Source organism: Schistocerca serialis, chromosome 8 (genome assembly GCF_023864345.2).
Source record: "Schistocerca serialis cubense isolate TAMUIC-IGC-003099 chromosome 8, iqSchSeri2.2, whole genome shotgun sequence".
NCBI classification, from domain to species: Eukaryota; Metazoa; Arthropoda; class Insecta; order Orthoptera; family Acrididae; genus Schistocerca; species Schistocerca serialis.
The window spans coordinates 506407551-506420796 of record NC_064645.1 but is presented as its reverse complement, the minus strand read 5'-3'; the positions used below and the strand labels follow the sequence as shown (position 1 = coordinate 506420796).

At 43.2% G+C, this 13246-nt stretch overlaps 1 protein-coding gene across 2 annotated transcripts in view; it reads right to left on the bottom strand.

Annotated features, from left to right (window-relative positions):
• Nucleotides 1-12111, bottom strand: part of LOC126416145 (stromal membrane-associated protein 1) — a 142970-nt gene extending 130859 nt beyond the window's left edge. For both annotated transcript variants that reach the window (XM_050083693.1, XM_050083694.1), the window contains exons 1-2: nucleotides 11851-12111; nucleotides 11568-11701 (exon numbers count right to left, since the gene is read on the bottom strand). In XM_050083693.1, coding sequence (XP_049939650.1) covers nucleotides 11568-11701; nucleotides 11851-11968 — 252 coding nt within the window. In that variant the 5' untranslated portion in view covers nucleotides 11969-12111. The remainder of the gene's footprint in view (nucleotides 1-11567; nucleotides 11702-11850) is intronic.
• Nucleotides 12112-13246: the final 1135 nt, after the last annotated feature.

The window sequence follows — 13246 nt, the reverse complement described above, 5'->3', positions numbered from 1 at the left end:
GTCATGCCTACATAGAATGCAGCACAGTGGTTGCAGCTTAGCTTGTAAATCACATGACTGGTTTCAGAGGTGGCCCTGCCTTTGATGAGATAGGTGATGTTAGTGGCTGGACTGGAGTAGGTGGTGGCAGGAGGATGTATGGGACAGTTCTTGCATCTAGGTCTATTACAGGAGTATGAGCCATGAGGTAAGGGATTGGGAGCAGAGTTTGTGTAAGGATGGACGAGTATTGCAGATGTGACGACCACGGGTAGCTAGGCTGTAAGGAAGGGACTTCTTGGTATGGAATGGGTGGCAGCTGTTAAAGTGGAGGTATTGCTGGTGGTTAGTAGGTTTGATATGTATGGAGGTACTGATGTAGCCATCTCTTAGGTGGAGGTCAACATCTAGGAAGGTGGCTTGTTGGTTTGAGTAGGACCAGGTGAAGCAAATGGGGGAGAAGTAGTTGAGGTTCTAGAAGAATGTGAATAAGGTGTCCTCACCTTCAGTCAGGATAGCAAAAATATCAATGAATCTGAACCAGGCGAGCAGTTTAGGATTCTGGATTTTTAGGAAGGATTCCTTGAGATGGCCCATGAATAGGTTAGCATAGAATGGTGCCATGCGGGTGCCCATAGCCGTAGGTAATGCCTTCAAAGGAGAAGTAATTGTGGGTGAGGATATAGTTGGTCTTGGAGACTAGGAAGGAGGTGGTTGTTTTGGAATCAATAGGGCATCTGGAAAGGTAGTGTTTGATAGCAGTAAGGCCATGGGCATTAGGAATGTTAGTGTTCAAGGAGGTGGCATTAATAGTGACAAGCAGGGCACCGTGTGGTAATGGGACAGGAACTGTGGAGAGTCGGTCGAGGAAATAGTTGGTATCTTTCATAATGGAGGATAGGTTCCAGGTAATAGGTTGAAGGGGCTGGTCTACAAGAGCAGAGATTCTCACAGTGAAGGGCACAGTAACTGGCCACAATGGGGTGTCATGGATTGTTGGGTTTATGGGCTTTAGGGAGCACGTACAAGGTTGGATTGCGGGCAGTGGTAGGGGTAAGTAGAGAGATGGACTCTGGGGAGAGGTTCTGGGATGGGCCTAAGGATTTGAGTAGTGACTGGAGATCCTGCTGGATTACTGGAATGCGATCACTGTGGCATGGTTTGTAGGTGGAAACATCTGACAGAGTCCTTCTGCCACCTAATCCTTGCAGTTCAAAACAATGGTGGTGGAGCCTTTGTCTGCAGGTATTCAGATTCATCACCCAGCCTGAGTACTGACATGGAGGATAGCTCAGAGGTACTTGGGCTCATAATCAAGCTGTAGATTGTTCCCACGTGATGCACCATCACGGTATAGAGCAATCTACTGATGAGGGACTGGCTGCAAGTACTATTACCTGGAACTTGCTAGGCACTCTCTTGCTGCCCTTTGAAGCCTTTTGTTATGCACCATCTAACAGTGGAATTTTGACCTTGCCTGTTTTATGTCTCTGAATTGCTCCATGAACTACTGGATATGTCGAAGATAGCTTTGCTACGCTCTCTACTTGTTTTTGAATAAGCAATCCTATGCAGCATGGGCTGTGACTTTCAATGTTTGGCACACTACTGTACTTTTTCCTGTAAACAATGTGGCACATCAAATGCAAAGTCTTTAATTCATGAAATTCTGTGTCTTGCTCCTGACAGAGAAGTTAGTATGAAGACTTTAGACTCATCTGATCCAACCCAAAGCAAAAATTACCAAAGGTTACGAAGCACCAGCATCATTGCAAGCTGCACTGAAGAGCCAAAGAAACTAGTACATCTGCCTAATATTGTATGTAGAACCCCTGTGGACACGCAGAAGTGCCGCAATACAATGTGGCATGGAGTCTATTAATGTCTGAAGAAGTGCTGGCGAGAATGGACACCATGAATCCTGCAGGGCTGTCCATAAATCTGTAAGATTATGAGAGGGTGGAGATCTCTTCTGCACAGCACGTTGCAAGGTATCCCAGATACGCTCAACATGTCTGGGAAGTTTGGTGGCCAGTGGTAGTGATTGAACTCTGAAGAGAGTTCCTGGAGCCACTCTGTAGCAGCTCTGGACATGTTGGGTGTCACATAGTCTCGCTGGAATTTCCCAAATCTGTTGGAATGCAGAATGGACATGAATGGATGCAGCTGATTAGACAGGATGCTTATGTATGTGTCACCTGTCAGAGTCTTATCTGGATGTACCAGAGATCTCACATCACTCCAACTGCACATACTCCACACCATTACAGAGCCTCCACAAGCTTGAACAGTCCCCTGCTGGTATGTCTCCATACCTGTACACGTCCATCCTCTCGATACAATCTGAAATGAGACTTGTCCAACCAGGCAACATGTTTCCAGTCATCAACAAACAGTCCATTGTCGTGTTGACGGGCCCAGGTGAGGTGTAAAGCTTTGTGCCGTGTCGTCATCAAGGGTACATGAGTGGGCCTTCGGCTCTGAAAGCCCATATCGATGATGTTCCGTTGAATGGTTCACACGCTGACACTTGTTCATGGACCAGCAATGAAATCTGCAGCAATATGCTGAAGGGTTGCACTTCTGTCACTTGAACGATTCTCTTCAGTCATCGTCTATCCCGTTCTTACAGGGTCGTACCAGACAACAAAGGCCATCGCTCTGTGCGCAACCGGCTTCATGATGCACAACATCACTCCCGACGTCCATGGTGAGGTCCATCTTTGCAACCACGACACCATTCAGTGGGGTACAGAAGGGCCCCAACAACATGCCAAATGGACCGCTCAGAATTGGCATCACGTTCTGCTAACCAATGAATGGCGCATATGCCTTCAACCAGACAATCATGGGAAGCGTGTTTGGAGACAACACGGTCAGGCTAAACACCTTACACACATTGTCCAGCGAGTGCAGAAAGGTAGAGGTTCCCTGCTGCTTTGGGGTGGCATTATGCGGTGCCGACGTATGCCGCTGGTGGTCACAGAAGGCGCCGTAACGGCTGTACAATACGTGAATACCAGTCTCCGACTGATAGTGTAACCATATTGGTAGCATCTTGGCGAGGCAGTCATCTTCATGGACAACAATTCACGCCCCCATTGTGCACATCTTGTGAATGACTTCCTTTGGGACAACGACATAGCTCAACTAGAGTGGCCAGCATGTTCTCCAAACATGAACCCTATCAAACATGCCTGGGATAGATTGAAAAGGGCTGTTTATGGACGACATGGCCCACCAACCACTCTGAGGGATCTACGCCGAATAGCCGTTGAGGAGTGGGACAATATGGACCAACAGTGCCTTGATGAACTTTGAGATGGTATGCTACCAAGAATACAGGCACATATCAATGCGAGATGGCGTGCTACTGGGTATTGGAGGTACCGGTGCGTACAGCAATCTGGACCACCACCTCTAAAGGTCTCGCCGTATGGTGGTGCAACATACGTGTGGTTTTTATGAGCAATAAAAAGGGCAGGAATGATGTTTTTGTTGATCTCTATTCCAATTTTCTGTACAGGGTCCGGAACTCTCTGAACAAAGGTTATGCAAAACTTATTTTGATGAATGTACATTAAGGGCACAGACAATGTAGTTGCTGATGCTTTGTCTAGGCTACCTTTAGGGAGTGAATCATCCAACAACTTTGGAGAAGGAGAGGAAAAGACTTTAAAATTATGTACCTGAGAGGTGTGAAACACGAAAGAGAGATCCCGAAAATTTGCAGACATCCGCAGGTATCAAAACCATGATAAAAATTGGAAATTGGTTAAGAGCATGTTGGGTAAGAAAGGAGGAGAAAAAACAGAACAGTATTGTAAGGTACACAAGGGTATTTTATTCACGGGACATAAGACTGAATCGGAGGTTTGGAAACTATGTTAGCCGGAACAATGTATTGATACTTTAATTACTTATACACATGAGAGTTTTGGTCATTGTGGGTCAACCAAATGCACACAAAACATCTATATTTATAACACACGAAGGAGAGGCAAGAAGAAGATGGCAAGCTGTGACAGATGTCAGAGTGAAGATAAGTAACCAAACAAGTAGAGGCCAAATGCAAAATAACTGCCCAATAGTAATCTGTGGATGTTTATGGACCCTCAACGAAGTCTAAGAATGGATTTTGTTGTTTTTGTGGTGGCTGATGTATTTTCCAAGTTCATTAAGCTGTTTCCTCTTAAAGCTACCAGTAAGCAAATCGTGTCGAAGTTTGAAAACACGTTCATGTGGGTATTCCTAAAATAATTTTATCTGATAATGGTTCACAGTTTACATCACAAGCTTGGAAAGATTTTGTTGATCAATAAGGCATATTCTAACCTCTGTGTACCATCCTTCGAGTAACCCTGCAGAAAGGTATGTGAGAGAGATTGGAGGACTGTTCGGAACTTGTTATAGTAAGAATAATACCAGTTGGATAGATTATGCCAGTGATTTTGAGGATAATATGAACAGCTTACAACATTCTTCAACAGGTTTTTCGCCATTTGAAGTCATATTTAACCGCAGACCAGCTAACCTTATTTCTGAAAAAGTTGAGTTTCCAACATGTAAAATTCTGTCACAACAAGAGAGGGAAGAATGTGTTAGGGAGATGATGATGAAACAGGGGCATACGAGAAAGCAGACACATGATGGTAAAGGTAGATTTTGTAAGTTTGAGGTAGGAGATCTTGTGTTGGTAAAAGCCAAAGAGAAATCGGGAGTGTTGACATCTGAGAAAGAAATTTTTCTGTATTTACATTGGACCATTCGAAATTCCAGAAATTCCACATCCTAATGCATACAAGTTTTTGTATTCTAAATTAAGAAGTTGTTTGGATTATGCAGTATCACTGAACTGAAAGCGTATAGACATGATCCAGAAGTATCTGATTTTTGTTTGTTCTTTTTCCATTGTCATGAATGTACTGTGTAAGAGGATGTAATTTTTAAAGTTCTTCCTTATCCATTGACAGGGTTTAAATCTATCTGTAGATTTATAAGACTATGTAAATGTATTTTGTTTATCATGAATTCAGTATGTAAGATAATGTGATTTTTGAGGTTCTGTCTTATCTAATGATTGAGTTTAAATCTATAATACACTATATAATTATGTTCTGTAACAAGTTCGTGCTTTAGAATTTGATACATGTATGACATAATACTAAATTAGTGTAACCTTTTACAATTTTGAAATGGGACAATGTTCATAATTTGTACTGCAAAAATTAGGAATAGTAGCTTAGTATATCTGTGTGCATCGCCTTGTTAGTTCATTTTTTATTGCATTTAGCTCTGTTTATTAATGTTTCATATTTGAACACTTTACTTTCACCTGACAAATACCACATAATTGAATTTGAAAAATTTATAGGAAGAGCATATCTCGCGTGATGTAAAAAAGGTACTGAACAGCATATTTAGTTTAGTAGTAGTTCAGGATTTGATGTGAATGCTAGACATTCTGCATGATGCACAACTTCAGACCTGTCATGGGGTCCACACAAACACCACTGAACGACGGGACCATTCCAGGGCATAGACAGACTCCTGAATGGACACTACCAGTGGATGGCGAGAGTAGCACTGGTCGAAAGCTTGCAGGCTGCTCAAGAAGAAATGACTTGCCAGAGCAAGAGTGGATGCGCTCAAGACACGAGATATGGCCGCCAGCTCTGCAGTTAAAACAGTGCAGCCCTCTGGCAAGGAGTGTTGTTCAGTATGTCCTCCACGAACATACTCAAAGCCTACGTGACCATCAGCCATCGGCGTAAACCAGTTTATGGCTCTGGTGCATGTTGAGAATCTAGAGAAAGTGAAAGTGGAGAGCTGCAGGGTTAATGGAGTCCTTAGGGCCATGCAAAAGGTCCAGAAGAATCTGCAGCCTAAGTGCCCACCATGCAGATGTACGTAAATGGACCTAGAGGAGAGGTGGTAAAGGGAAAAACTCCAGTTCAGACAGAAGGGACTGGATGTAATCGTAATCACTGACCTGGGCCACGATGCAGGAGATGAAATGACGCGATTGGAAAAGGAGACGGTAATTCGGATGCGCAGGAGAACTACAAATATGTGCAACGTAACTGGCAAGCAGTTGTGCACACCTCACCTTCAATGGAGGGACTCCAGCCTCCACCAGGACACTGGTCACTGGACTCGTTCTAAAAGCTCCCATTGCTAGGCGAACACCACAGTCGTGCACTGGGTCGAGTAAACGCAACACTGAGAGCATCGCCGAATTGTAAACCAGACTCGCATAGTCTAAGCGGGATTGTACAGTGACTCTTGTAGAGCTGCAGCAGCATAAAGCAATCTGCACCCCAGTTGGTGTTGCTCAGGCAGCAGAGGGCATTGAGGTGCACCCAGCACTTCCGCTGAAGCTGACGAAGGTGAGGCACCCAAGTGAACTGGGCGTCAAAAACTAGTCCTAAGAATTGATATGTCTCCACTACAGTGAGTGGATAGTCATTAAAGTAAATTTCTGGTTCTGGATGAATGGAGCAACGTCAACAGAAATGCGACTTCGCAGCTGAAAACTGGTAGCTGTGGGCTAGAGCCCATGACTGCACCTTGTGAATGGCTCCCTGTAGGCACCGCTCAGCAGCACCAGTACTGGAGGAGCAGTACGAAACGCAGAAGTCATCTACATATGGAGAAGATGAGACCGATGGCCCTACAGATGCTGCTAGACCGTTAATAGCCACTAAAAATACAGAGATACTCAATAAAGAGCCCTGTGGAATGCTATTCTCCTGAAAATGGGGCAATCATGGGAGGCACAGAAAGTAGAGCGACAGAAAGTTTTGGATCAAAATAGGGAGCGAGCCTCAGAGACCCCCTTCGTACAATGTGGCAAGGATCTGATGTCGGCAGGTTGTGTCGTACGCTTTACGTAAGTCAAAAAAGATGGCAACCAGGTGTTGGCATCTGGAAAAGGCTATTTGGATGGCAGACTTGACGGACACAAGACTATCAGTGGTACAGCGACCCTGGCCGAAGCAACCCTGACAGAGCCAGTAAGCCACACGCCGACACACCATACATTCCAGCAGCTTACGGAGAATGTTGATGAGGCTGATGTGTCAATTGCTATCCACATCAAGCGGATTTTTACCAGGTTTTAGCACCGGAATGATGGTACTCTTCTGCCATTGCGATGGAAAGACGCCATCCCAACAGAACCGGTTGAAGAAGATGAGATGTCGCTTGTAGTCAGACGAGAGATGTTTAATCATCTGACAGTGTATCCGATCTGGCAAACGAGCTGTGTCGGGGCAATGTTCAAGCGCACTGAGGCGCTCCCACTCTGTAAATGGGGCGTTGTAGGGTTCACTGTGGTGTGTAGTGAACAAGAGGACTTTCCTTTCCACCCACTGTTTGAGGGTGCGAAAGGCTGGGGTGCAGTTCTCTGACGCAGAGGCTTGAGCACCGTGCTCAGCAAAGTACTCGGCAATCACATTTGCATCGGTAGATAACACACCATTTATGTTAATGGCGGGGACACCTGTTCAGGTTTGGTACCCAAAAAGACGTCTGATCTTTGCCCAGACTCGGGAATGTGACTTATGACAACCAATGAACACGTACCTCTGCCAACACTCCTGTTTCCGTCATTTTATAAGCGGGCGAACGCAGGCAAGGAGCTGCTTAAAGGGTATCAGGTGCTCTAGGAAAGGGTGGTGTTTAGGTCACTGTAGAGCTCGTCTATGCTCTGTAATTGCCTGAGCAACTTCCGGCGACCACGAAGGGACTGTCTTTCGCCGGGAGCACCCTAGAGAATGAGGGATCGCATTTTCCGCTGCAGAAATTATCGTTTTAGTGACTTGCTCAATCACCACGTGGGGGAGATTCAACGTTGACAGCAGAGGTGAAGACTACCCAGACTCCTAGTTTAAAGCCTATCTGGGTAGGTGTCCGTGGGCATGACAACCAGGGGTGGAGGCGGGGGAGTGACAGGAAGATGGGGAAGTGGTCAATACCACACAGGTCGTCGTGTGTTCTCCAGTGGATGGATGGAAAAAAGCCAGGATTGCAAACCGAGCGATAAATGGCTGAATATGTGCCATGTGCCACACTAAAATGTGTGGGGGCACCTGTATTTAAGAGGCAGAGGTTGAGTTGCGACAGTTAAATTTCGACCTCCCTATCTCGGCCAGTAAGCATGGCGCCACCCCACAAGGGGTTATGCGAGTTAAAATCTCGCAAAAGTAGGTTGGGCTCAACAAAATATTTTCGCATTCGGAAGAGAAAGTTGGTGACTGAAATTTCATAAATAGATCTCGCCGCGACGAAAAACGTCTTTGCTTTAATGATTTCCATCCCAACTCATGTACATCTGCCACACTCTCTCCCCTATTACGTGATAATACAAAACAAGCTGCCCTTTTTTTGCACCCTTTCGATGTCCTCCATCAATCCCACCTGGTAAGGATCCCACACCGCACAGCAATATTCTAACAGGACGAACAAGTGTAGTGTAAGCTGTCTCTTTAGTGGACTTGTTGCATCTTTTAAGTGTCCTGCCAATGAAAAGCAACCTTTGGCTTGCCTTCCCCACAATATTATCTACGTGGTCTTTCCAAATGAAGTTGTTCGTAATTTTAACACCCAGGTACTTAGTTGAATTGACAGCCTTGAGAATTTTACTATTTATCGAGTAATCGAATTCCAACGGATTTCTTTTGGAACTCATGTGGATCACCTCACACTTTTCGTTATTTAGCGTCAACTGCCACCTGCCACACCATACAGCAATCTTTTCTAAATCGCTTTGCAACTGATACTGGTCTTCAGATGACCTTACTAGACGGTAAATTACAACATCAACTGTGAACAACCTAAGAGAACTGCTCAGATTGTCACCCAGGTCATTTATATAGATCAGGAACAGCACGGGTCCCAGGACACTTCCCTGGGGAACACCTGATATCACTTCAGTTTTACTCGATGATTTGCCATCTATTACTACGAACTGCGACACTCCTGACAGGAAATCACGAATCCAGTCGCACAACTGAGACAGTACCCCATAGGCCCGCAGCTTGGGGATGTAGCCTCTCATATTTTCTCAGTGTAGGTCAGTCAGTCCAGGCTCTTTTATTCCATTATTTTTCTTACTTTCTGGAGAATCCTGCACTGTGGCGAGCAACACAAATGCTGCTCTCTGCAGTCGACACAGATGGGAGCCGGGGCACAGGGAGTATTGGGATGTGAAGGATGTCCACAATCTTGACAGGTGCCACTGGAAATACAGTGGGAAGACATATGGCCAAACTTCCAGCACTTAAAGCAATGCCTCGGAGGGATATATGGCTTTACCTCACAGCGGTAGAATATCACCTTGACCTTCTCAGGTAATGTGTCACCCTCTAAGGCCAAGATGAAGGCACGGGTGGCAAACTGATTAGCCCTCTGATGCCAGTGGACGTGCTGGATGAAATGGACACTTTGCCACTCTAAACTGGCGTGCAACTCATTGTCAGACTGCAAAAGAATGTCATTGTGAAATATAATACCCTGGACCATATTTAAGGTCTTATGGAACATGATGGAAACAAACATCCCCAGTTTGTCACAGGCGAGTAGTGGCCGTGACTGGGCAGAGGATGCTGTTTTGATCAAGACCAACACTGACCGCACTTTGGACAAGCCCTCCACCTCTCCAAACTTGTCCTCTAAATGCTCCACAAAAAACTGAGGTTTCATTGACAAGAAAGCTTCCCCAACAATTCTCGTACATACGAGGTAACGGGGTGAATAAGGTTCGCTGCCATTCTTAGCCTGGCGTTCCTCCCTTGGTGTGGCCAGGGGGGTGGGGAAAGGGGGTCGATTTGAGGTCGTATTTCTTAGCAGTGAAGTTAAGACCTTGATCGCTTAGAGACTGCTGGTGTTTGACCACCAGTAAGAGATGACATATCATGCTTCATAGTGTGTCATCCACCCTGATGCCACCTACTCCGACAAGGCGCACTCCCCACAGGCGCCACCCACCTGCAGCAAAGGCTACCAGGCAGGATGGCCATTGCCGGGAGTCCCGCTGCCACAGGGTGACAAGCGTCTACTCCTTGGCGTACATGGAGATTTAACAGCACAGGCATCAGCAGAGCAATCCCTATGTGGTCAGGGAACTATAACCAACAGGTTACACGGCAGCCCCACCACAACGGACTGGCTACCGTGCTGGACATCAGGTGCAAATGTTCCACTACCACACACTAGCCATTATCTGTAATAGTCGTTGAACACCAGTAACACTATTATCGCATGGTATTACAGATTCTGAACACAATTATAATGAACACGAAAGAGTGTTATTGGCTGCAGATAATGCAATAGTTACTGCTGCATTAATTCATAACATGTAAAATAGGATACAGGAGGAATATTCGATATAGACCATTGGCTTTTGCTAGTGACATAGGAAACAAACTGCTACAAACTCTTTAAACAACATGGCAACTGTAACACAGCAGGGATGGTTTTTTTTAAATGGTCTGAGTTACAGAACAGGCTATCACCACAACCAAATTTATTTTTTACTTTCACATTTGTTGGCTTTGCCAGCTCACAACCAAACTGTTACCTTTTAATCCAACCTGGACCTTACACTAAGCTAAAGATCAGTCTGTCAGCACAACATATTTTGGTTTCACATTTGAGGGCTTCAACAACAGAACTGTGAATTCACGTACCAAATGGTGATGTCACAGCAGCCATTAACATTACATCAATGGTCAACTGCTGCAACATCTGCTTTGTAACAAAGAGCAAGTTAAATGCTGCTCTCCTTTGTTAGATGATGCACCTGTCAATCAGTTACACTTTCCATACCTACATTTGTTATCTGCAAGCCACTATATAGTGAGCAGTGGAGGACAGTACTGTGTAACATGTCAATTTTTTGAAAGCCATCTCTTCTGTGGCTGAATCAGGCTTGCTCACAATTCTTCCCCTTCAGTCAGACACTATACTTATTTTACAGTCTCTGCCAGTCTATTTGTAACAAGACACTCTGAATACACCAATGTGGTAGGTCTCTACTGCTTACTTTATCAACTGATCAATGTTATTTTAAAATGATTTCTAGAGCTAAAATGTTGCACAAGGCATGTTTCACTACAAATTTTCACCATAAAAAATATCAATATGCAAATATGTTCACATGATCTGAATAATTTATTATATAATGGAAAGTAATTTATCACTTTATTTGGTATTAAGCCTATATGACTAACCAGTTGTAATTTCAGCATATTCAACGCAGCCTTCAATAGCACTTTTCTTTGGCCTTTTAATTTTAATTTGTTATTTACAGACGTAGCCCTAATACTTTAAGTAGTAAAATACAGCAAGATTGGAAACACTATGGTAACTGTGTCTGGAAAATAAACGCTTTCATGGAAGTTAATAACCCAATCCTCTTCTACTTTTGCAAATAGGAAATTCCGTTACAGCATTTCAATATAATCCATTCTTTCAACTCAAGTTGACAATTTTTCGACCTTATTACACACACACACACACACACACACACACACACACACAATTTGACATTAAAAAAAAAATGTTCAAATTATTGCGAAACTTACAACAACTTGCTCCGGCGTCCAAGTGTCTAAATTAACAGATTTCACTTTGGAAATGTGGACACCTAGGTTTCTGTGTATACCGGCGCATCTTATACACAGAAATATACCTAAATTCCATGACGCCCATCTCGGTCCTAAAATTGTTTGGAAAGAAATTTCAAATACATAGATTTCAACTATCAAATAAGTGGGATATAACAACATTAGTATGTTAATTTTAATGTTTTGTTACATCTTCAGAAACATCTAGCGATGCACTCACTCAAATAACATACAGAAATACCTTTAGCATCACAGTCAACACAATACTTATTGTCTTCATCTCTCAACATCTGTGCCAATAGAGCTTGACACCTATCTTGGATTTGTTTTTGGCGGTCTTTTTCTGCTTTAGAGGTCATATTTATTTCAGCTTTGCGCTGTCACAATTCTAAATCACGAAATTTACTTTCAAAACCACTTATTTGACGGATCGCCCCCTTAACTGGAATATGGCGACAACCCACGTTTGCTGTCAGATGGGAAAAGTCAGTGATAGAAATTTCACTACTAGTCAGTCACAGATGCAATTGATCCATGCTTACAATCTCATGTAAAAAGCTGGTTTCGAGATACCACCCTTCTATCTTATTTATTATGTTTATCGTTTTAAGCAATACAATCAACGCTAATAATTCCATATGTGTCCCTAGAACTTTTTACCTGTGAAGATTATTTTTCGCATGAAATTAATAGAAAAATATTATGATACCGTTTTTCTGGAGAATCTGTACGTGATTACGAACTAACAATGTACAAACTGTTGCGACCTCACCAATCATTTTGAAAATTTAGCTTTAAAATAAACTCATCACTGATTTAGTTTATTAATGATATTAAATTATTTAAGTTAATGTGGCGTACTTTTCTCATTTGTAATTTCTTGCCATTTGTCTTTTTGTATAGTTCCCTTCTTTGAATACGAGATAGGCCCCGATAAAAAAAGTGTGCGAAACCTTCCAACGACATCATTTAACGGATGTGCAACAAAACAAGTAGTTCCTACGCATGCCGAGAGGTAGCAGTGTTTAAGTAAGTGTCATGTTGTTTCGGATTGTTTTGGCGAATTGGAAGGTGGTTTAACAATCAGTCATTGCTGTCAGCAGTACGGTGCCTGGTATTGTAATGACTAGAATTGTTTTTTTGTAACTGTTACCCAGTTTGTAAATTATTGCATTTATTTTTCGTCTAGAAGCATATGCTTAAAACACAAGTATTGTTGGGTTGACTATCTTATAATTGTCTATTTACATTCATCATATTTGAAGGAATGAATTTTTGGAATAAACTGATGTTTATGTTGTCCTGTTTCGTGTTAAATGTATTAGACTCGTAAAATTTCCGTTCGTAACACTTAATCAGAATATTTCTAACAGAAATTTTCAGGTTAATTTTTATCCTCCAGAGTTCGAGTAAGTAAAGCCGAAAAATGTCGGACCAACAACAGTTTTTCCTTAAATGGAATGATTTCCAGTCGAATATGGTGTCATCATTTAAGCATCTTAGAGATGAGAAGAGCTTTACAGATGTTACTCTTGCGTGTGAAGGACAGACTTGTAAAGCCCATAAAATGGTTTTATCTGCGTGTAGTCCTTACTTCAAATCGTTATTGGAGGTAAATGTTTTGTAATTTTTTAAAA